This window comes from Contarinia nasturtii, unplaced genomic scaffold, assembly GCF_009176525.2.
Source record: "Contarinia nasturtii isolate CC-2019 unplaced genomic scaffold, AAFC_CNas_1.1 Cnas_scaffold_285, whole genome shotgun sequence".
NCBI lineage: Eukaryota > Metazoa > Arthropoda > Insecta > Diptera > Cecidomyiidae > Contarinia > Contarinia nasturtii.
The window spans coordinates 5,296,876-5,323,125 of record NW_022197640.1 but is presented as its reverse complement, the minus strand read 5'-3'; the positions used below and the strand labels follow the sequence as shown (position 1 = coordinate 5,323,125).

The 26,250-nt window shown below is 34.0% G+C and overlaps 1 protein-coding gene across 3 annotated transcripts in view; it reads left to right on the top strand.

Moving 5' to 3' along the window:
- The window catches only part of LOC116337694, a 95,737-nt gene that overhangs the window by 26,917 nt on the left and 42,570 nt on the right, over positions 1-26,250 (top strand). For 2 of the 3 annotated variants that reach the window (XM_031762467.1, XM_031762466.1), the window contains exons 3-6: positions 6,102-6,250; positions 12,050-12,287; positions 14,450-14,671; positions 15,440-15,681. In XM_031762467.1, the coding sequence (XP_031618327.1) occupies positions 6,102-6,250; positions 12,050-12,287; positions 14,450-14,671; positions 15,440-15,681 (851 nt within the window). Of the gene's footprint in view, positions 1-6,101; positions 6,251-12,049; positions 12,288-14,449; positions 14,672-15,439; positions 15,682-21,563; positions 22,464-26,250 lie in introns of those variants that run through there. The other variant, XM_031762468.1, reaches the window with a different exon arrangement.

Below are 26,250 nucleotides of genomic sequence, written 5' to 3'. Positions count from 1 at the left end.
TTTGTTTTGAAGCAACAAGAAAACTTTTTGTTTTCATTCTCATTCTCTGTGCATATGCTGTAAGAAATTGTACAATTACTACGACACAACATTCATTTTCGTTGCGTTAGTGGATTTTGATGTCATTTGGATGAATTATTTCCTGTAGACATTAATTTTGCAGACTTACTAATTCACTTGTTTGTTGGCGAGTCGCGGTACGAAAACTGAAAATAAATAAAGCATATAAAATGTCATTGGCGTTTTATCAGGGCGCCATGCTTCTTCCGGTCAAAGAAAATTAATAAAGAGAAGAAAAAAAAATGGATATTAACCATCGCTCAGCGCCATACATAATACAATTGAATTTTCTTCTAAGCAACAAGCCAAACAGTGATGCGTTTGTGTGTATGCGTCATAGTGAAAATGTTACAATAAATTTAGCGTATTTGCATTTTGATGGTTTACTCACATTCACAGTTCATTTTGAAACAAAGGCCGCTCACACACACACACACATGCGGTTGTAATGTTGTGACAGGGTTAATGTAGATTTTTATCTAATCATAATTGGTAAATTGGCAGACGCTTTTAATTCTCACATAAAGTCAAATAAAGTCAATGTTCGAATCCACACGACGTGCTATTTATACTCATACTTTGGGTGATTGTACAATCCAATTGTATTCACAAATCAATAATAGAGTTATATCCATATTATAGTATCGAAGCAATAATAATGATGACGTAATATCTAACGAAAGTCATGAATGCATTGATCACACTTTCTTACTCCGCACCATTCTACATTTCTTTCATCTCTTAATCTATTATTTGCTGTGAAATGTTGTATTGTGCTCGTGTACGAATGAAGCTTTCAATCTAATGTGAATTATCTGGAATTATTGTTAATAATTCCACAGCAAATCGATATAATTGGATGTGATTTTCGTCGATAACGATATATGTTTGGCAGCCATCCGTAGACGTGATAGAAGAAAAATAAAACTCATGTCAATGTGTATAGCGTTGCTAAATGATATCCGTTGTTAAGACACGACAGCATTTGCTTCTGATTCAATGTGCACTAATTAATCCACTTTGAAAATGTTGGAGAAAAAAACAAAATCAAAGCACTTTTGTATATAGTGTCGATTCGTGTGTTATTCACACTTTGCTCTAATCCGTAATCCACAATAGCGTGCGCCCGTTTTCATATTAGTCATCGACGATGGACTTATCTACATGCTATGTATACAGATAAACATTATATTTTTCAGTAGGGAAATGTGAAAGCGTGTCACTGTCGTCACTGTGTATTTACATTGCCAAGGTCGTTGGAATTATAATGTAATGTATTTGGCTTCGACGTAAATTATGCTTTCAAGTGAGTTATTTGACGGATGCATATCACAAAGCATGGTATTACGCATTCAATTAGTGCATATCTGTCTTGACGTGGCGATTTCAAAAAAAAAATGTAAACATTTTAAAACAATACATTTTTCAATATGAAATGTATCTCTAATATATCTTGATATTCATGTTGATTTCTCGTTTGTTTTGTTCACAATTTTCTAACTCCTAGGGTGTTTCTGTTCGTCAACGTATTTCCATTTGGTATATGTGTTCAGTTTCAAGAATAATTTCCGACGCATTTATCTGGTGTCACAGCAACTGAGCCATCACAATCTATTTTCGGGTGAATTGTTATTTTATGATGAGGCGCCTTATAATCAAAATTATATTCGATAATAAGCAGTGAATTCATAAATAATAACAAATTATATTCGCACTCATATCGCGTATCAATGCTCAGTGGTACATTGATCAGAATCAGACAATTTTCTATTTACACGATCAAATGTAATGATGATAAATGATGGACCGTATCACAATGAGATTACTAAAAATGAAAGTATTTACACATGCATAGTGCATATATACACACAGACACAGACACACATATCATACACACTAAAAATATCGCGACGTGACATCGATTCCGATATAACCACAAGATGTATAGAAAATGTCGTTTAATTATCGAATTAAAACAATGTACACACACATTGGTTTCCTCATTTGTCTGACACACCAGGCAACCTCGACTACATTTTCCGAGACATTTTTAATTTTTTCCATCTCGTTCTTATTCAATTTAATGTCCAGGTATCGCCAATGGAAAGAGTGACAACAGTGATCAAATGACGTTCAAGCTCACGTATTCTTAATGTAAGCGAAATTAAATTTACCACAGTTGGTCGTTCATTGTACTGTATAACTAACGAAATCTCATGTATATCGTAAATTCGCTTGATGTCAAAACAATTTAGCGTGTTACTGTTTCCATTTTGTTTGCTTTTCCTGTTAGCATCGAAAATGGCCATACCCTTAATGTTTTTGCGCGCCAAAAGAACTATTCATGGAAAGCAATCGTTCGATGTTACCGATATCGAATTCTGATGGTTTCACTTGAATAAATTATGTACATTTATCGGAATCACGGTAATTAAATTATTTTATTTTTATCTAATGAACGAATCGTGAGTCGTTTATTCAGTGAACATGTGTTTTGGTAATTCAGCCAAAAGCTTTTTGTTTCATTAGTGAGTCACTAAGTCAACCGTGTACAATGCGCATTGCGCATATATTCATTGATTTTCGAGCTATCTTTTTCCATTCAAACAAATATATAATCAATATCGAATACTGTGTATGCAGGTTAATTATCATTGTGAGTGAGTAAATTTTTTATTTCTCTCAGTCTTCTAGATATATCGGAAATCTTTCATCGAATAAATTCCGAACGAAATTCAATTCACAATTTTCAAGATAAAGTACGTATCTGTCATTATAGTTATTCGAAGGAGATGCTATTGAAGATTTACGCCTACACTGCACCTAATTCAATGATGACAACATATACTCACTTCCAATGGCAAACACCCCAACACACATTTTAACATCTCCTCACGGAAAATTTTGACGCATTTTTTTCCGATGTAACATTATTGCGGAATCTGTCACTAGACCATTGTATATTACATACAATCAAATTCAAATGTACCAAGGGTGATGACAATATACATCAAAGCGTACCGTTATTCGCGTTGGCTGTTCTTTGATTCAACTGATTTTTGTTTCCGATATATATTGTTATAGCCGAAAATCGGTATAAAAATGCCATTTGCTATAAGCAACCGCGATATGCTTCTTTTCTTTTATCGTCGATCCAAAAAATTGTATGACGAAAAAGGAATGATAAATGTGTCGCTACTCGTATTATACCGCCAGCAAAATCGTATGTATACGAGAACTTTATTGCATTACATGAATCTATATATCCATCAGGCGAGTATATTATTGCGATTGTGCGTGTTTTTATGATTTATCATTCAGTTCATTTATCGTAAAAGAAAAATCATACCACATTTGCTTTTAATTTCATTACTCTCATTCGCCACCATACCGCTGGGAATGGCTTTGAAATTGCCTTCAGGCTGTTCAATTGTGGGAATGAACCCCATATCTTCATATGCCATTAGAAAAGTTTAAGCCGAGAAAAAAGCTCAAAGACTCTTTATATATCTATAACTATATATATAGTTTGTGTTAATTATATGCTAGCTTTTGAAGGTTTCCATAAAGCCAATTCTCGTCACAATTTCAATTTAAAAAAAAAGTTTTCTTTCCCTTCGTCAAAATAAATTGAATAAAAGTTGGCTTAACCAGACCAAACTTATCTATATTGAATGAGTGAAATAGATGAATGTTCAATATTTGATCCGTATTTTATATTTACAATTAAAACTTTATTTCATGTGAACAGCATATAAAATGTAACTTATTGGTGCATATACCCAAAAGAAGAGGAAGAAATATTGAGATGCGAATTGAAAAATAGCGAAGAGCGACTATCATGGATAAGCATTTAGTCAACAATGATTTAAACAACAAAAAAAAAAAACTTGCGACAGCTTACGTTGGCAAACGTGTTTTCAAGAGCGGCATACATACACCAAATGATGTATTTATATAGTCTCATGCTCATCCATTTTTTACTTTGTTTGAGAAAATCGTCCAAATAAAAGACTGAGCGTAAACAAAATTTAAATCGCATAAAAAAGCTTCAACGAGAAGAAAAACGATCTGTTTCGAAATTTCGGATGGAAATAGAAAATGTCGCACCAAACAAAAAACCCATGCCAAATGCGTTGATTTCCGACTTTGTGATGTGAATTGAATTTTTAAAAAGAGTGTAATCCAAACCCAGCAAAATGTTGCTGCGAAAAACTTTTCACATTGGTTTTACAACGAAGCCAAAGCACGTTTCAATCTTTTAGCCAGACGAGAATTTTGAGCACTAACTAAATGTGACACAATTTTCTCGTTTTTTCTTCGAGTCATAAAAAATGTGCAATACATCATATACGACATTGATTTATTATATAAATCAGTCGAATTAATTTGGAGGCTTTTGCTTCTGTGCTTCATATACTTGAAAAAAAAAAAAACAGAACAGAACAAGTTACGAATAAAATAGGGAAGCAGCTGCGACAAATCGCATTCTAAAATCATCAAAATCATAGTGAAACGAAAAATTTAAAACCATATGTGTGATAGAGAGGAAAAAGCCTTTTTTATAGAAATTGTTTGCTCATTAGCTGTAAGATATTCTGGATTATTTTGCGCTGTGGTAGAAAAACTATTTGAATAAAAAATGTTGTGAAATTGTTTCGATCTTGAAAAGTTTGTCAAATCGTTTCTTTTTTCAGACAATATATTGAACTAACTGTCAGTGTTGTTATAATGAAAAATCACTTCTATTAAAACAAGAGAAGTGGTGCATCATTAAAACAATAACGTCTATTGTTTTAGCCCATGTAGCTGGCTAACGCACTGTCAGCTCAACTGACCAGTTAGTTCAATATATTGTCTACTTTTTTTTTCATTTCCACTGGATGCGATTTCTGCTTGTGTGCATGAACCTTATAAATGCTTCTCAAAACAAAAAATGGCATACATGATCTTTTGATTATTCGCATGAATGACGTTAGATTCGCGTGCATTTTTCTATCATATTATGATAATACATTTAAGGCACGCGTTATAAATGCCAACAAATCCACTTGAAATGATATAAAATTAACAAAGACCGAGTTCACTCACTTTGTACTCGTATACTTGTCGGTCTTGTTCATATGTTTTGTTTGTGCAGGGAAGAAATGTGGCGAACAAAAGCCATCTAGCAGAGAATAAGACAGGGGAGTTTCCAAACAAGCATGAGGAAATGAGTACATTTTTAGCATGCACAAATTTACTGAGTGGCAAGAAAAATGATGGCAATAAAGCTTTAAAGGAATTGCCTTTTGCGCTTATGTTTTCGACTTTACAAAGAATTTGAGCCAGTGTGCAATTTATTATATCCAAGAGAAATACGTATTAAATTACAACCAGTATATCAAACTCATTGTAAACCATTCGTTTATGCTTTGCATTGTGCATGGGAATATTTATTGATTGTCCGTGCACCAAATTGCATGCAAACCATTTGAAAAATGCACATTTTTTATGAATTGGGCCAATTCAGAATTCATGTTTGCTATTTTAAATTCAATTGAAGTGTACAATATGAGTTTACTTTGAAGAATTGAATCCAAACAGAAATATCAATTCTTTTTGTACTCAAATTTCAATTGTATGAAAAAAAAAACATATTCATAAAAGCCCTTTGTTATATTCCATTGTGGTTTTGATGGTTGTCGATGTCATAAATGTCAAGTCAACTCAATTTGCGGATAACGTTCAAAGTAGGATATGTTTTATCATTTATATTTCAATCATATCAGAAGAGATCAAAGATGCACACGATTTTCGCCATATCTCTGCAAGAACATTTTGACTAGATACTACAAACAATGGCCCGTGAAATGAAACCATACTATATAATTTACTGATTTTGCTTTTCGATTTATTCATCAAAATCTGTTTAAATTGCACTATGTCATGTATTTATTCAAATATTATCTATCTACCAATGGTGAAAAAAATGACCTGTAAATGTGATAATTTGTAATTGAAAGGCTTTATTATCTTTTTTTTATTTCAATCAATTATAGAGCTGCAGCTGCTGCACTTGCCGCCCAAACTGGTACCGGAAGGAGTTCACGTCGACTTGTGCCACCTTTGTTACGGTCGAAAACATTACCCGCTATCATAACACCAGCGTCGGTTGTATGCAAGGTTGCCAAAAAAGGACTGCTAATTGGTAAATATTTTATGCATTTCACTGAATTTATATTTGGATATCTACTAAATGGATTTCGTGAATGGTTTTTGCAATTTCATTTGTCCATGACAAATAACAATTGTGCACACTTTTCATCAATGAAAATGTCTCAAAATAGAAAACAAAATGTCTCGAACAGACATTTTAATTAAGTTTTAAGTCGTTATACTATTTCGTTCTATTCATGTTTCGATTGGCCATCGTTTGTATCGGCAATTCGTTAAGGTAAATTCATGTGTCAAAATCTCCGTGTTTAAGTGTCAAAATCTCCGATTTGTTTGTGAGCGTACTTGAATCGGGCGAAAGAAATGAATGTATATGTGTGCAAGTGAGGTGCTCTTTGAGATAGGTTTGAACTACGTCGGAATTGTATATGTGTTCATTAAATTATGTAATGATGTTCAGCGAGAGGTAAAAGTGAATGAGGGCCAAGCACATGAACATTTATTGTGATAATTTGTTTCTTCGTCATTTTCGATGTATTCATTTTCCCATTTCTTTTCTTCATATCTACATTAAATCGAAATGTTCGTCATAATAAGTCAAAATGATGTTGTAAATAGTAGCAAATGTTGAAATAGCAGTTAAAAGAACCAATATACTTATTAAATATACACGCAATTAATAAAGTGTGTAAAATCCTTTTGGTTTTTTATGTAACATTCGATTGGAATGGGAGAGCCTTGCGTACTTGGATACTTTTTAACGAACATTTCAATGGTGTTGTCCTTGGCAATATCGTTCGTGTGGCAATGCAATTAACAAGCCAATATTACGAAGAATGTTCTTTATGCGCTATCGACTACGACAATAATAAAAGCTTCGAATAAACATAAAGCAGACGTGAAAGAATGATAAAATGCACCATTTCGTTTCCTTTTCGTCTAATTACGATAAAAACTCTTTCTCTCCCACACTCTTTTTCTCTAACCTACTCACACATAAAGTGATGCCATTAAATTATTGCAACAATTTTATTATGATCGTCCGAAAGCATTTATTGCGCGACGATTGCCAATAATGGACTAGACAAGGTGTTAATATTTGAATTTATTGTCGAAAAAGAAAATACTCAATTAGCATTTGTATTAATATTTTTAGATAGTGAACACGCCCAAAATATTACACACCTATAACTATTTGTGTTTCAGAATATTGTATCAATGACATGACATTTCTAGTGATAATCGTGATTCGCAATTTCGAAAACATGCAAAGCAATTAAAAATGTGCTCAATGTCAATCCAATGGAAAAAAGTTTTGGTGGTTGATGTGCGTGTACTTTGACATTTTAGCGGTTGAAAGATAATGGCTTCATGTCCAATATGTTTTGTGCAAAAAATAATCAACTATAACAAGTTGAAGCAAATGAAATCGAAACAATTTTGATTCCCTTGATGAATCAAGTTTTACGTTATTCGCAAATGCGAATAGCTCGTTTCATATGCAAATAGAGACATGTATCAATATCAATGCACATGAGATTTATATCGAGATGTATCACGCAATGCATGTATGTGTAGATTTCAGAGCTTTTGTGGTGTGATTTTACCAATGTGACCGAATTTACTTAAAGGATATATGAATCGCTTAGAATACAATCTGACATATCTCATATGACTGTCAGCAAACATTTGACTAGAAATCTGTCACATGTTTGTTGGGCACACCAAAGATTTTAAGGGGGGTTTAATGGCAAGATTTAGAGGGCCACTAAACACATTCCCGGAGGAGGAGAGGTTCCGGAAAAAAGTCTATTCTGTCTTGTGTAAACCTATTTCCAGAAGAAAATATATTACCCCCTAATTCGTGACTGTTGGCTGTCATATGAGGAATTTCGATATTATTTCGGGCGATTCATGTGTGTGAATGTACGAATTGTTAATTCGAGCAGCAATTTCCCTCGAACACTTTTAAATGATGAAATTGTAGTCCACTGGATTTGATGTACGTATATAAAATAATTATGAAAAGGAATCATGTTGGTTTCGAGTTCAGTAGTGTAATATGCGTTTTCATTTTTGTTGAAGTACTATTAATTTGATCACTTCTTGTTCGTTCGGTTATTATTCCCTCGTACATCCATTTACTGTATATACACAATGTCGTAATTGCATCGTAACGGGAATCAGATAACTTTTCAATATAATATACGTGTGTATCAATGAAGATGTGGTTAGCAGTGGGAAGACTAAGTACGCACACAATGTGCACCCAACATGCATCTTAACATTTCCATCATACTGTCACAAATTTGTAAGTTGGAAGACTTGTGCGGTTTAATGTGAATGGATGCTTCCGACCTTTTTTTTTCTCTTAATCTTCTTCATTCTACAAAAGTCAACTATCGTTTGTAATTGAATCGTGTTTAATTTAAATTAAAATTGATAAAAGCACCACTGGATAGAGTTGAATATATGCAATTGAAGTAGATGCTGTGTGTGGGAAGAGATTGAGTATGAAAGTAATGTTCGTGATTGCATGAAATTGTTCGCAAGATGATCTAAGTGAAATCAAGTGCAAAAGTTGATGAGAAACAAAAAATGTATTATGTGTGTCATTCGATGGAGATGCGAAATGAAAATGAGCATCACACACTCACACAATTCTTGTTTCAATCATTCAGATGCAAATCGACGAATTTGTTTAAATAAAACAGCGACAACATAGAGAAATATCAACAGTTTAACAAATTGAGTTTTATGTCTTGCAATTGAAAGTTTGTATCGAATTTTGTTGATTCATGAAGTTGATTGTTTGCAAAACAGAGCGAACTGTGCATGTGTTTGTGCTTTTCGTTCGGTTGTGAGCAGCAAGAAGAAGAGCCAAAGTTTTAACATGTACCAAACAAATACGGAAATTTGCAATAAAACAAAATTGAACGGAGTAAAAGGCAATAACAGATTTTGGTTTTGGGTTTGTCGGAAAAGTCTTTTTCTTCTCGCTTCAATTTTGCAAAACTTTTTTTTTATTTGGTACTTGGGTTGGTTTGAAGAGAAAAAATTATACCACCATTCTTAAAAGAATCTCAATCAATTTACTTTGGGCTAATTGATTGCAATCAAAGTCGATTTCGCTGTGCCGTTTGTTGGCCACTCTCTTATTGTTCGCACGCCAATCAAAATATGCGATATGATCAAACAAATCGAATTTTGGTCGGTTGCTACAATCTAGTGTTTGTAATATGAACTTCGTCTATGGATCCATCCCATTGATATGTGTGTGCGTGTGATAACTGATAAGAAATGAGAGTGTCTTACACGATTAAAATCGATTTGGTTGGGGAACATGGAAGAGAGATGCATAGTGTTGGCCCTGTTTCAGGCCGCGTATCAATTAAAGTGGTACAATTCAGGCCTGAAAAAATCTAATATTATTTGAGACGTTAAAACTCGAATGTAAATTGTGTGTTGTTGATCATCTTAAAACTCACATAGGAGAACAAGATAAGGATGCGGATATTCAACACAAAAGAATGCCCAAAATAAAAAAGGATCAGTCATTGTGTTGTGGATCAGGCGTGATTTTCCCTTCTACATTATGTTGCTACAATCTGTGACGTTTTCAAAATTATTCATTTTGCTATTTATAAATAGAAATTGAGAACATAAATCTGAGCACATGTGAAGGCACTGAATTCATGGCAAAAAGGGCAACATTTTAGAATTGGATGTCGTGGCACAGAATAATCAGCGTTCAAAATTCATTTGAAAATGTTCAGCTTTGGTGTTTGTTGCCAGTATTGTTTACAGGGGGAGGAAAAATTTTTAAGCCTGATATAGAAACACACATTGTATTTTTAAATGACTATATTTATTATTCAAAGTAGTCTCCATGAACACGAATGACACTTTCATATCGATGCTTCAATGCTTTAATTCCTCCTTCAAACCACTCGGCATCTTTGTCCTCCCATACGTTGAAAATATCGTTCGATATCTCTTCTTCGGACTCATATTGCTTCCCCTTCAGATATCTTTTGGTGTTTGGGAACAGGAAATAGTCGCTGGGGGCCAGATCTGGAGAATACGGTGGATGGTGGAGTTGTTCGAACCCACATTCCCTGATGGCAGCTTGTGCAAGCAATGATTTGTGAGGCGGTGCATTGTCATGCAAAAGAAGAACTTTTCGAGTGAGCAAACCAGGACGCTTTTCTCTGATCGCTTTACGCAATCTATGCATTTGTTGTGCATAATAATAGCCCGTGACTGTGGTATTCTTTGGAAGGAATTCAACCAATAATATGCCTTTGGCATCCCAGAATACAGAGGCCATTACTTTGTTTGTGGCAATTTGTTTGCGTGGCACTTTCGATGCTGGTTCACCACATTTGTGCCATTCCATCGTCTGTGATTTGAGCTCTGGATCATAGTAGTGGATCCAGGTTTCGTCGCCAGTCACTATTCCCTCAAATGTGTCCGTTTCATTCCATTCCAACAACTCGAGAAACTCGTGTGCAGCAGCAATTCGTTCTTCTTTTTGGGATTTGTTCAACGTTCTTGGAATCCATCGCGAGCAAACCTTTCTCATGTGCAATTTTTCATGAAGTATGTTGTAAATACTCTTCTCTGAGATGTCAAACATTGCTGCTAACACTTTCTTGCTCATTCGAGGATTTTCGTGCACGTGATGTTCAATTTTTTGCACTACATCTGAAGCTGTTGCTTCAATTGGTCGACCTGTATGAGGATCATCTTCCAATGATTCTCTACCCCACTTGAATTGTTTTGCCCATAGTTTTACTGTGGCATACGATGGGGCAAGGACCCCATAAACAGCACGCAAGCGATCATTGATATCCTTTGGTGTCACACCTTCTTTTGTGAGAAACTTAATCACCGCACGATATTCGATTTTATCCATTTTTTCAAAAATATCGAGGTTACTTGGTATGCAATGCTGTTGAAAACAAACGACGACAGATATCAACTCAATTTTTTTCTGCAATACTATTGACAGTTCGTACGTCAATTACAGCACAAGAACAATTTGTAACTAGTGCCGTCTATATGTCAGGCTTAAAAATTTTTCCTCCCCCTGTAAAAGCACTTCCCGACCTATTTACATTCTTCAACCAATTTGATATTCATGTGCACGTTTTGATTTCGACTCTCGTGCCACAAACTCCAACAAGGCACACTAGTGATGTCTGATATATGCCGTGAAAATGTTCATGTAGATGTGCAAAGTGAAAATTCAATCCAAAAATTTTCGATATTCATTTATCCAGTCAATTTAATTGCCACCACAGGCTGGAGCGTCGACTCTTTATTTGCAAGACAGCAATTCATTTGGTCCGTTCGTGTGTGTGTGTATTCATTAGTCGCTTGTTTTTCGCTTGTGTCGAAATCTTTAGTATTTACATAAATTGTCGTTACGTGCGTGGTAACAACATACACGCACAGTCGCACACAGCGATGCTTACGAGCTGGAAAAAGAACGCGATGGAACAAAAGAAAAACAACCGATGGGATTTTCATTAACTACAATCGACTGCTTGGAATGGGAACGCTTGTAAATTGCTGTATAAATGCACAAAATGTGTGTGTGTGTGTTTGAGAGACAGAGAGCTTTTCGTTTTGCTACTATTTATATAGCAATCATTTTTGAATAGCACACATTTCGGATGTATTCAATCGTTTTGTACATGTGTGTCATTAGATGAATATTTCTCGTTGAATTCATGAATCCAACTTATAAATATTTAACATTGCGAATGTTTATTTAGACTATCTCGTTGTTGGTACAGAAGTTTTTATTTTTGTTTTGTTTTTGCAGGTGATAATTTCAGCGGATGTTCAAATTTTAATGCTCGCCTTTCATTGCAACCGAAACTTTCGCGTGCATCGCTGATAAGTGATGAGGCGCCGACAGAATATCGACGCAAGTCGGCTGGCAGCCCAAATGCAACGGTATATAATACGTCAAGTTTTGGTAGCGTGAGCAATAACACTGACCCGTATATTTACGCATTTGATGAATGCGAACGACATCCCGATGGAACGGTTATTTTAAGGTAAGTTATACTTATACTATTCTCTCCGGCTCTCGAACATATGAGATAGCGTGCAAGATTTTACTGTGCATATTCATACGCATACTGATTTTACATTCATTATGTATAATTTACATGTTCATCGTAGTTCGATCAACAAATTCAACTACTCACTGCAGCAATGATGAACACCAATTGCAAAAACGACGATTTACTTTGCATAATTGCATGAACAAACTACTATTTACATTTACATCATCATATTATTCTTCTTAGAAGATTATTTCAAGTATTGCAAGCACATTTCATCAGTGGAACATGGAACATGGAACATTGTCAAGTTATGTCTCGCAATCAGCGAAGTAGTGAAATATATTCAAAATGATGCATCGATATTGAAATTAGTTCATTCCTCTATTTTTCCATTAAATCTTTAAATTTATCAAAGAATTTGCATCATGAATAAAATATAACCATTGATATTCGGGAAAAAATTAAATCGCTGAATCTCTAAGCTGTTGAAGATAGTTTTTTTCTCGCTATTTTCATACAAAATAGGTGGGAACGCCAAATTACTTTTTTGTACATGAGTATGTTTCGGAGAAAATTATAAGTACCCATCAAATACATTCGCGCTTGGAAATAAGCGCTTGCACTTACCGAAGTAAATCTATGAACAATTTTTTTTTATATCGAAAAATATACAGAGAGTCTTGCGCAATTCTTCTTTGTTCCATTCGCAATCACAAAGACAGAGAGAATATTTGATATTGAGAATGGCGCGAAGAAGCACATTTAATGCAACACTCTGTATATATTTTTCCTTTTAATTTTCAAATAAATTTACTTATGTACAAAAAAATAGTCATTTTGCATGACTACCTATGTACCAAATGAAAAACATTCTACTTTGTTCGATATTCAAGTTCATCCGCAGAATAGAGTTGATATTCCAAAGATTCATCACCGAATGGATTGTCACCGTTAGTATATTAGTGTCTCTCCATTAATCTAATTTGTGTGTACTATGACAAATGGTGTTGCAATCTCCTCTGCAAACCTCCAAAATCAGTGTGTTTTCATTCCATTTAAATTATAACAAATTGTCCAAGCATTTACTGCTGACGTCAATTTAATTGTTAACTCAATTCGGAAGTTGACTGAATTTAGGGAGGCGTGTTTAGTTATTCGGAACGAGAATAACTTATTTTGATTAAACTCAAAATTCAAATCAGCATCGACCATATGCTCAGCTCTTTCACATTTTTGTTTGTCTCGTTATGTCCCTTTCATTTTTGGCCAAAGCAAAAATATCAAAGCAAATGCTATGATAATAATTTCTTAAGCAAATGCTGTAACATCGTTGAAATAAAATAATTTTCGTTTGGTTCCATAAAAAAATGTGACAAAATCATTAAATTCAGTAGCTGGAAACGGTTTCCCGTTCAACAAAACCATATTTATTCAAATGAAATCTCCCATTTTCTCAATCGCTATTTAAATCGATTCACATTTTATGTACAGAGCTGCGTGTATAAATCATTATATGGAATAAGAGCAATGGTTGCTTGAAAATGGCAGAGCTTAAGTTAAATACCTACACGCCGAATTGAAATCATTTCACAAGTCGGTACGACGTTCATTCACTAACAAGTAACAACCACGATATTGTGCTGAGAATAGTTATTGTTCTCTGCATTATTACAGCTCTATGTGCCATGCGATCTAAAAGGAAAATGTGGTCAAAGGAATGAGAAGATGACGCCTCGAGAGAGAGAGAGAGAGAGAGAGAGAGATAGAAAGAGAGAAAGTGATGGGGAGATCAAAAAAAGAATCGTGGCCAAAGATATTAAGTTACAGTAGCATTATGGAAATATCGTCTAGACATCGTTGTCTCTCAGCAGTTGAAACGAAGCCAACCACAAAGGCATAACTTGAATTGTGCCGTGCCATGCCATGCCATTACATTTTATTGACGTGTGTGCATTACATCGGAAAGATTCAATGTTCTATACATCTGATTCATCTTCACTCTACACTCTTCTCTTTTATATTTACAAACATTTATTTTAGTTCTTGCCGGTAATAATTAGTGTTATCGGTTATTCACCTCAAATAGTACTAATTGCTTTTCTTTTTATCTTCACCATATTTTTTCTCATTTAATCTATGCATGTACGTAGAATTCCTGCGCCACATGTGGTTGCAGCACGTGCTTATCATATGGCCAGCAGTCCATCTGGATCGAATGCACAAAGCACCAGTTTTCCGGGCCCAATTCCGACAAATAGTCAGGAAAAAACGCCTCTGTATCGATTGGCCAAGCTTTTAAATCAAACTATGAAATCCAATGAACAACATATCGTTTTAAAAGATGATGCACCTCGGCGACTCTCCTGGGAAAGGTAAATTGTATCTTTAGCTATCATCTTCAGATTAGTTACAATCATTTATTCTGTATCACAGTCCGAATATATTAAATTATGGTATTGTACACGAACTGCCCGGTCTACGGTTGCGAAATTTTACGAGTCTCGTTAATTTTACATAACAAAAGAAATTCAACACCATACAACAATATCGAAACAATATTTTATCAAGTCACCAAGATCTCATTAGCCAAAGATAGATAAAAAAAAACATCATGTTCAATTTATGCAGTACGTGATACTATACAGTACAATACAGTATTTTGTTACAAGTGATCAAGCTATACAATTATTTCAAGTGAATCTTTTTGATTCATCATTATGTGCTCGGTTAATTTTTGATCCCAATTGTTTCGGTTTCACAAAGAAGTAATAGCGTTCGTGCACCGCAATTCAATACCCGTCGAATTGATTGAACTAGACAGTCATTTTGTAGCAGCCAGTTTTATAACGCGAATAAAATCGATTTGCGTTGAGATGAGAAATAAAATGATGACAAATCTCTAATGTGATTTAAGAATATGTGATTTGTATTGATTTGTTTGTAACTATGGGGGACTATCATTATTCAGTAATTGATACAATAATCTGTCTTCAATGATATTGAATGAATTCTGTAGTATTCGATTTGGCACTCAACACAAGGTGTTCTTTGAAATTCCAAAGCAAATAGATTGTATTGTCAAATGTATTTTTCTGTTGGTGTAATTGTTTCATTTCTTTTGATTTTGTGAAAAATGTCAGACGAGACCATGCAAATGCACGGATACCACGTTCATCCAGCATCGATTCAATGGTTGAAGCTGTTTGGAGTGAAACACCTAGGCCATCGTTAACGCTGTCACCGCCATCACAAACAACAACAGCATCACAACCAACGCCGCAATATTTACAAATCAATTATGCTAATACAGGGAGCATTAGACGCGAAAGTTTATTAAGTCCATCGACAGGTCGTCGAGCAAAGCAACAGCGGTACATTGGTGGTAAGTAAGCTTTTAGGCCATTTACAAATAATAAGACAGACAATTGTGTTTGAGTCTACATGCTCGGTCACTTGCTTTGGTGTCGTAACGCACCATGGATCTATTGTGTGTTCAAGCATACAGAGAAAGCAAAAGAAATATGTAAGTAACATATGCGAACATATTAACGCATTCCGAACAGATGTCACACCAGCAACAGGAAAGCAAATCAAATGGATGCTTAAAATAATTAAATATTAAGTTCCATCCATTTGCAGTGATTATCATCAGTGGAATTGTTGTTATGCTCGCATTAATTACACAATCATGTGTTTCCTTTCTTTTACTCTGTTTGTCGTTGATATCACAAGCATATACCATTGGACTCTTGTTAAGAGTTTTTTTTTTGAAAGCAAATGTTGATTTTATGAAAATATTTGAATTTCTTTTTTGAATTTGAAAACTCTTGAATTTAAATCTCGAATTGAGATTGTCAACTTAATTCAACTACGAAACATTCCAAATTCAATTAGGAAATAATAAATTTAGATTAACATTTTTACAAAAATAATAATTAAAAAAGAATTTTCAATCGTTGAACCGCCCCTATAATACGGAAGCGTCAATAATTTATCATACTCTCTTCGTCATCCAAATCAAACAACATTCGTTATGCAATCGTATTCATGTTAAACACTTCGATAGAAAGAAATGTCTAGAATGAAGAAAGACAGTTTGGATTTGTTTTGGTATGCCATTGAGATTATATGGTGGAAATTGCTTTACATTTCGACATCAATTAGCCAGGCGATGATTTAATTTAGTTGTCAGCATTCGATTCGGAAAATCAGCAAAATAATCTTCAATTCTCGCATTTTCGACGCAGCAGAAAGAACAAAACGATGAGAAAAAAGGGATAGAAATTCAATCACTTTATTTATTTAATATTTTTTCCATATTGTGTTGCTTCCTTTTTTCGTCTTTATTTCTCTTAAAATTCAATTTATGATGCGCAAGAAAGATAAAATGATTTAAACCATCAAAAATATTGCATGGAAAAACGATGTGCCGACACTGCCAACCGTCCAAATCACAAATTCTCTCTCTTTATTTGTATACATATACCAAAATGGTGGTGTAAGTGTGTTTGACGAAAGTATTAAATTAAATTTCACTGAAAATGTGAAACTCACAACAAAACATATACAAGCAAAGACAAACATAAACCGAAATGCCAGTGCCGACAAAGTGTTCTATGTAAATTGATTTTGAGAGAAACAGATTTTCGCTAGAGCATCCATCATCCACCGGTGCTGATGAAAAGGAAAACTAACTGACGTGCATCACATATTTTCGAAATTGGAATAACAAACACTCGAGCAAACACTGTATTGATTAGTGTGGACTGAATGGGCTATGTGAAATGCAAATTAAAATCAAAAAAACTTTAATTGGAATATGGTATGAACACCACAATAAAATGTCATCCAACCAACTGTAAGTTGTTTCTCACCAGACCAAATATTTCGTAATAAGGATTTTCATTGCATAGATGGTCTCTCTCGAGAGATTATTATATTTTTGAAGGAATTACTCATTTGACAAACTTTAATTTGGATGAATAATCTTTTCATTGTTTTGAGCATTACGACAAACTGTCAATGAGAAATTTGAAAATGAAATACGCAATGAAGAAGAAAATTCGAGATATGTGTCAATTGTATTTTATTTGAAAAATAGCGTGTGTTTTATGTTCATCTCAATTTTAAACTCTTTCGAATTCAACAAAAACCAACTTCAACTATTCAAAAGTACCACTTGAATTTGAAAAAACCATTCTCTTCTACATAAAACCACAAGATTTTGTAAGGTATTGCGACGAAAAAAGGATAGAAATAAATAAAAAAGTAATATCAATAGCAACATATTTCAATTTGAAGGAAACATAAAAATGCTCTTTACATACAATACTCACTGGTTTACTCACTAGATTGATATCAGTTATATGTTTTGTTATATGTTGTCCATTGGGAAATCCGCACTTTTATGTACTCAAAAGGAACGAAAAGTGAAAATGGCTCCTTTTCAAATCAAATAGGACGTTCTTTTTTCCTAACACATGACAAAATATTTGAGGTGAAAGTCATTTGGCAAGAGTAATATGTATATTGTAAGAGGTGTATCCAAATTGTCAAAACTGTCCAAAATGTTCACCTATGGATTTTTCAAAAGATTTTTACGCTTAAATTTTCAACTTTCGAAAATCAACCGAATCATTGATTGACTTTGACGCGTTGGCCCATCCCTCTATGATTTAGAATGCCTCAACTGTTATCAAAAGAGCAAAGCCCCTAAAGGACGAATGGCATCTTTCAAGTGAAAAAATACTGGCGAATCAAATTCAGTTTTTTTTCTGCACCGTTAAATTTGTTCAGCTTTAAATTGTATATATTGACATCATCATTCACATGCTGTACCATTCGAATTAGAGCAGAAAACAAAAAGCATCAGTTTGAAAAAAAAAGAAGAAGCAGAAAAATGTTCTGAAATCCTTGCACGCTTAGTTGAACTTTGTTCACAGATTATTATGAAGAGCAAAAAGTGGCCGATATAAAGAATGTTCAATACTTATTGAGTACCAAAAATAAACAGACCGAGATAAAAAAAGAAACCTTTGAGAACAAGTGGCACGTAATGAATTATAAATCCTTGAACGATTAAATTGAATTTATATTTATCTTGCAAGAAATGTAGTTTCTGTTCAAATTACGGTGAAATGAATTCAATTACATGTTGTTGATTAAAAACCGAAATTTTTGCCGTTGCTAACGAACATTCTCACGATCCCGAGTACAAGGTTTGTGTCTTGACCAAAAAGCAGTGAACCGATGATCAAAACCAAACAGCTGCACCAATGACTATAAGAAACACCGACTTTAGTCGTTGGTGCAGTGCAATGGAAACAAAAGAGCGAATATACATTAAAAGGAATGAGACACAACAACGTCAGATGGTGCATATATTGTGAGTGAGAGAATGCATAATATTGTGTATGTGCATTGGTATTTTTGGTGAGCGTGTATAAAATAGTGGCAAGTGCTATGAAGAAGTTGAAAATAACGATGGAGCTATAACATGCAAGCTGAAAGCAATTCGGACAACAATCTCCCACTCTCTATCCATCTCTCTCAACATAAACATAAACATCGACATCAACATTAACGACAACGACAACGACGACACAACAACATAAAACGATCGACGAATTCAAATGGTTGTAAGTGCGCGCGCGTCTGTGTACATTTCTGGACACGTGCATACATGTGTATACTATGTGTGTATCGGTAAAGAAGCGACGGACCATACACCTTTGTCATTGTTTGACATATGTTTTGTTGCTTCGGTTCTTACGTGATGACGATCAGTTTTGTGCATTGCATAGTCTTCCATCCACAAACTAGTATGCTGTGATGCATCATTTCTATTGTCCATTTTGTGTCTTAGACAAACATGTTTCGAATCTAAAATCTAAGTAAATAAAGTCGACAATGAATGTGCATTAGCGTTCCATAAATACTTCTTAGACATAAATACATCATTCTGGTTATGGAAAGAATATTCGAAATGCGTAGAATGGCAGAAAAGCAAGTATATATGCATTGTTCAAATGTGAGTGCCATTTCATCGACTTAAAAATCATAAGTGGTCATCCTTTTCATTAAACATTGATACTGTGGTTTCATGTCATATTTTATATTTGGCTGTTTGGCTCTCTTTCTCTTCCTCATTTTTAGTTCGGAACTATTAACCTGAAGAAATTCTCACAACCATAATTCGTTGTAAATGTATGCTCTGCTTCAATGTATTATTCTCTCTTCGTTTCTTCTTTCTCTCCCTTTCTCTCAATTCATTTTTGTTTTAAATTTGGACTCTTTATCTTCCCGTCCTCCTCTATCTTCCTCGCAACAAACTGTTGCTGCTCTTGTGGTTCGTTCTTCGTTTATTTTTTTTTTTTTAGTTTCTTCCTGTGTGTTTTATAGTGAATAATTAAAGTATCGTAACACCGTGCATGCCGTCTGTTTCAGTTGAGGCTCTGGTTGTTCGCCACTGCTTGCTGCTTGTTTGTTGTTCAATGCAGTCAGTTGTAAATTGTTTGACGAACTGATCTGAAGGTGAATGTGCGCGTTCGCAGCGATCATTTAAATTTTGTTTTTTTTTTTTTCATTTTGTGTTGAAACAATCAACATCGAAATCTTTCGAGTGCAAAATCGTGTATTATTCAAACATCAACATAAATCGCTTCTCTCATGATAATTAGTGTGCCACAATTGTCTATCATTTAAGTTAAAATAGAAAAAGAAGTGTGTTGAAAAGAAATTAATTTTCAGTTAGCGCAATGTATGAATTATACGGTATGCGGTGATTGCCCATGAAGAATGTGAACAAATTGCGCGCAACACAACAAATATGCCAATTGTTAGCTAAATGGATAATAGATGGTTAGCATTAGATCGACAATGAGACAGAACTAGACTAGTTTGGAATTTCAACCATTCACTGTGTGCTTTATTATTGTTGTTTGTTTTTTTTTTTTAATTTTGTGAATTGAACAAGTTAATTATTTAATTAATTTTTGTTTAATTTATACCAGTTATTATTATTTATGAATGGTTTGATGGGCCAATTGGTGTGGAACCGTTCTTACACATTAAACCGGCGGCATTTTATTATTGTCGAAGCACAAAGTGAAAACAAATGAAACTGTGTGAATTGAGAAATAACGCATTTTTTTTTTTTTGTCTTGATAGAGATTTTCACATGATTTTAGTGCGTGAAGGCGCGACACAAGAACAAAATAAAAGAAAATCTAATCGTATATATAACACCTCCTAGTGAGAAAAAAGAGTAGAGAAAACAACGACAAACAAATCGGAACGTCAATAAAACATACGAACACCATATAAACATAACCAGCAGCTTGAATCTCACAACAATCCAGTACAAACTGTGAAAAGTGTGCTGAGCTGATATTCTTTGTGCATGTGAATTGCAATTTATGTATCGAATGTATGTTGTTGCACTGCAACAGAGCATTGAATTCGAAGAGAGAGAGAGAGAGAGAGAGAGAGAGAGAGAGAGAGAGAGAGAGATGAAGAAAGAGTGAGAGAGGGAGGTAACCAAAGACATCAACAGTGTGGACGACACAATAAATGTTAAAAACGCGTGCAACTGCTTGAATAAGGAGCCAATACCAACCTGTACATCGTCATATTTGTTTGTGCTTTAAGTGTACACTTTCATTTCAGCTGCTACTTCAAAACATCTTTCTCTTTTCGTTCTCTCATCAACAGTGAATTTTGCGTCCTCTATACAGATCGAGATCGACATATAGAGAGAGAGAGAATGAAACGTTTCCACATGATTAATTAATCATCGATTATTCCGTACTCTTTTTTAAACATTAAAACCAAACAACACCATCCGCACTCCTATTACATCGAATGTCATTAGACGAAGTGGAACATTCACAACATTCTAATTTTTCACTGGTTAAAAACAATTGACTTTAGTGCGATGGTATAGCATGTTATTTAAATCACGTACTTTCATTCATTTTTGGTCAAGCTCATTTTATCCGCCATACTAAACAAATGGATGTGTGTCGTGAGTGTTTAAATGTCAATACAATGTGGTGAAATGAAGAAAACAATGACAGAGAGTAACAAAAAACGGCAACAACAATAACTAAACAATAAATAATGAGGAGTCGTTGACCCACTTCCTGCATCACCAACAATTTTATGAACAAAAATTGAAAATTACAACGCAACGCAATCAATCACATTACTTTTAACATTACAATCGAAACAATTTAATATGTGAATATAGTTTTTTTTTCTCAACAATGATCGATGCATTTTTCGACGCATTTAAAAGACTTTTTACGAATTTTCCATTTTATTATGCCATCGTGGATATGAGTGTCTTGTGCGAAAGAAGAAAAAAAAATCAAAAGTGATATATGTTTAAACGGTTCAAGGTGAAATCAAATCGACTCTATAAAAAAAGAGAATAAATAACGTTTTTATGTGTGCATTTGATGTGTGTGTTCGGATTGGATGTTATAATTTTGTTAAATCTGCATTAAATCATCGGTGTGGCCCAGTGTAGATGTGTGTTCGGGAAAAACGGGATCAAATACAATATAGAAATCAAGAAAGATCAAAAGTTAAAGTCATTGCGCGGAAAATCTCGATGCAGAACGTGGAATCCGTTCTTTCACGTTCATAATAAAAAAATATGGTTAGAACAACTGTAAGCAGTGTGCGATAAAAACAGGCCAAACAAGTATCTGCTGTTTTGTTTGTGCTTCTTTTTGGTCGTTTTCTTCTTATTTGTATGTGCTGAATTGCAAAAATACAAACGACATACACACCGAAAAAGAAAACATTGCAAAGAGCGAAACGAAAATTGGTTGAAAAAAAAGAGAGAGAGAGAAAGAGAGACAAAATACAACAGTGGCACACACAAACTGAAACATGAAAATTGTTATTGAATATACATACACTTTACTATTGCAATTGCATCGTAAAAATATGTGCAACGGACAATCAAGTTAGACAAATCTAAGTGTGAATTTTCTCTGCAAAGCCACAAGTTTAACGCCAGAGGTGACACATTAAATTCATGTGCATATTTACTCAATACAGTTTATATTATATCGATTTGAATTGCAAAGTGTTGCTGTGTGGATACCAATTGTGTTATTATTCTGTGGATTTATTTGTATTATTTTATGATCGGTAAGATTTCAAATTTCAAATGTAATTGACTTTAGTCAAAGGTTTTCTTTAAAACGTAGTACGAATTGATGAGCAGTGTCATGAAATTCGTTGGCAATATCTTTTTTTACTGGATCACATTTTAAATGACAATCTTCATCATTAGACAAATTGAACGAACAAATATTTGTTATTTAAATCACAATTTAAATGTTTTAGTATCGAATTCATACGTGCCCAAGTGCGGTTCGGACTTATTCGATCAATTCATTTAGTTTTTTGTTTTCTTCTACCAATATGAATAGCAAAAATGGCAATGTCTAACTGAAAACCTAGCTGAAAACAATTGTTTGATTATGGAGCTAAGCGGAACACATGCTCGATATGGAACAGACGCTCGTAAATCAAACAACGCACAATTTATACTTTTACATTGTATTCAATCGATGGCAATTTGTCAAAAGCCACATTTCATTCTTCATTTAAAAAAAAAAAGTCTTTCTTTCTGCTCACATTTGGGTAATGTTATCCCAAGAAATGAAGAAGGTTAACAAAAAATCGTAAAAAACTTAAACAATATAACTAATATTAACCCAAATCAAAGTCTCATACAAGTGGAAGAATGTAATAAATAACTGACAATATTTTGGTCATTTTGGAGCATCCACTCAAATCCATATGCCACACAAAAAATATTGTAATCATGGGAGAATTCAAATCTCTTGTCTATCGACACCAAATTTGGATGTAGAAAAGCACCTTTGAAAAAAAAACACACTAAACAACTTCTGGAGTAGTGTACAATATTCACACCACAAACGATTGTGTGCCTGAGAGAGAGAGAGAGAGAAGTGGGCAAAGAAGATGAAAAAAGTTTTTATCGCGCAATTTCATGGATGAAATAAAAAATAACGCACAACCAATGGCAATGCACGACTTGAGAAAGTTTCCGATGCAATGTAAACAAAACTGAAAATGGAATGTGCATACAAATCGTTTATTATTTCATTCAATGAATAGTCATTTTTCCAAAGTTTGTCAAACATTGTAATTTGCAAAACAATTAAAAGCATTTCAGCGTGGCTTGTCAGCTATAGCTACAGTATACTGTGATCTGCTTTAAGTGCAGATAACATTTCGAAACCGTATAATTTTAATACTATAATTGATAATTATCTTTTGACATCCCCCACAATAGCGATGTGATTCGAATGTTTGCGGTATGTAAAGGCAATCCATTGCAAAATTGTCAGATATCGTCACATTTTATGTTGAGCATGATGAAATCTGAGCATTTTTCGAATGGACGGTAGCAATTCGAATCAGTATTTTAGCTGAGTGAGCAAAAAACGAGAAGTCAAATGCGAAAAGAAGGAGAAATAAAAACGTAATGTTTATTTTTTTTTTGCTCGTGCTCGGTTCCGATTCAATTCGACAAGCGAACGGTTGAGTTCCCCTTACTGTCTCCCATTCGACGATACATTGAAATAAATAAAACTTCATATTTTTTTTTGCTCCGATTGATGTACATTGTAGAGCTGCAACGTAAGTAACTTTTCTGCTTTCACTTCCATTCATGAGCACCGACACAGCATTTTTAACGTCATTAATTTAAACAAATAAACTGTACTGCATACATACGCACACATACACGTGACACACACACAAAATACCGATATTTCGCCGATTCGAGATTTTTTCTTTGTTTTCTGTCTTCGGTTCATCAAAGTAAATTCTTCCCACCGGAATTTTGAGTTCTGAATGGATTTATTGTGTTAACCAAGTATGTGGGTCATATTTTAAATTACAACTTCATTGTGATTGGATTATATCTTGAAAAATCGAAATCATTGAAGCACATTCGATCTGAATTGAAACGATGAAATGGCCATTGAAGCTATTCACCTTTTGCCACTCTGAATGCTTAGTTCATTTAATGTAATTTAACAAAACATTGAATCGAAATTATTATCGAATGAAATACTAACCGAATAATCAATCGACCAACAAAACATTTACACATCGACAATTCCAATAATTTTTGAACTTTATTAAGATAATGGTGAACATTTATATATATTTGGGACAATTGACGTTATTTGTATTGTATATGGGTGTTAAATATTATAAATAATAATTGGATAAAATTTATGGTGTATATACCGTACATAAAATCAGTGTTTATGAGCAAATAAATGCAAAGCATTGAAATGAAATGCCCAAGACACAACAAGTCATTTTCATTTGATTTTGTGTTGTGTCGCTGCAGTGCCCGAATTGCATAGCAAGCATGTTATGTGGTTTGTGTTGACTGTATGTAGAAATGAATATGCTGGTTGGCTCCGACATTTCAGATTATGTTTTCAATTTGACTGCAATAACGTCAGCATCAGCACCCCAACCAAAAAAAAAAGAGATTTTATTTTCATGTTGTTAAATAAACAAATGCGCCGGAGAAATAGAGACGCTTACTTCGTCGAAATATCAATGAATTGAGAGTGCAACCATGCACCAAACGTAGCGAATCTGGACGGGTGAGCCCCAAAGATTTCATTCACACAATGCAAATACATCTAACTGTGTTATGTGTGTTGCATCTTCTACAAACGATGACGACAACGTCAACCAGCATTGCATCTTCAATCCGTGCATGCTGAAGTTCAGATCAAGCGAAAATGAAATTAATTACATGAATATGCATATGGATATTTTATGTTAAAGCTGCCGTATAAGTTGTGTTTTTCTTTTCAATTTGATGCTCGAATAAATGTGTATTTTTCCATTAATAAATCTGGCATTTTTATATGCGTGCACTCAATTTCAATAAAACGCACATTTTCATCATTGCATCTTGGTAACGGCAATAATGGCAGCGATGCAGACAACATTCGAAATTTATGTGTACAATCATCTGTAAGCTATTATATCACACGCTCCGTGAACTATTCGCACTGAAATAAACAATTGATAAATGAAAAGCAACAGTGAGCGCACACACGCACACATACACACAAAATATAAATAAACGTAATCTGCATACAAACGGCTGGAATAATATATAATAAATGCATGTAAAACGTGGAAGTGAAATTGAAAACAAAACCCGTCATAAGAAGGAAAACAGAAAAAAAATGTAAATTTATTCTAGAGATTGTTTTTTTGTTTTTTTTTTCTTCTCTCATTTCATTTCATAAAATCATTTCTGGTTATTTAATATATTGAGGCGTCTGAAACAACTTGTCGTTCTCTTTTAATATCTTATTTTGGTGTTTATCGCATATAGTTGGTATTTCCGACCACTGACTTCCGACTCATTTCATTTCAACACTTTTAGCAGAGATACTTTATTTCATTTTGCGATAAAAAAAAAAAACAAACAATAACAACAAAATTGAAGAAGGGAGGAAACACACACGTATAATCCATAATACTCGTTAATAAGAGGTTTTTTTCTGTCATTTTAATCATGTTAAATCATATGTAATTCATTTTGAACCGACTGTGATAAGACAAATATGAACGCGCGCGCTTGTCTGTCTATGATGCGAGAGAAATCTTTACAAACAATTCAGAACTGCACATCACAAAGAGCAACCAATTGAATCATTGAGAATTTCAATTGGTTTATTTATCATTCGTCTAAGTACTTTAAGTATTGTGGATGTGATAAATTTTCGTAATTTAAGGTCCAGCGAAAGAGAGGGATAGAGATAGATAGAGAGAGAGAGAGAGAGAGAGAGAGAGAGATTGAGAAAGAGTAAAAGTTTATTTATTTGCACACAATGCATCAATTTAAAGCGGCAAAAAA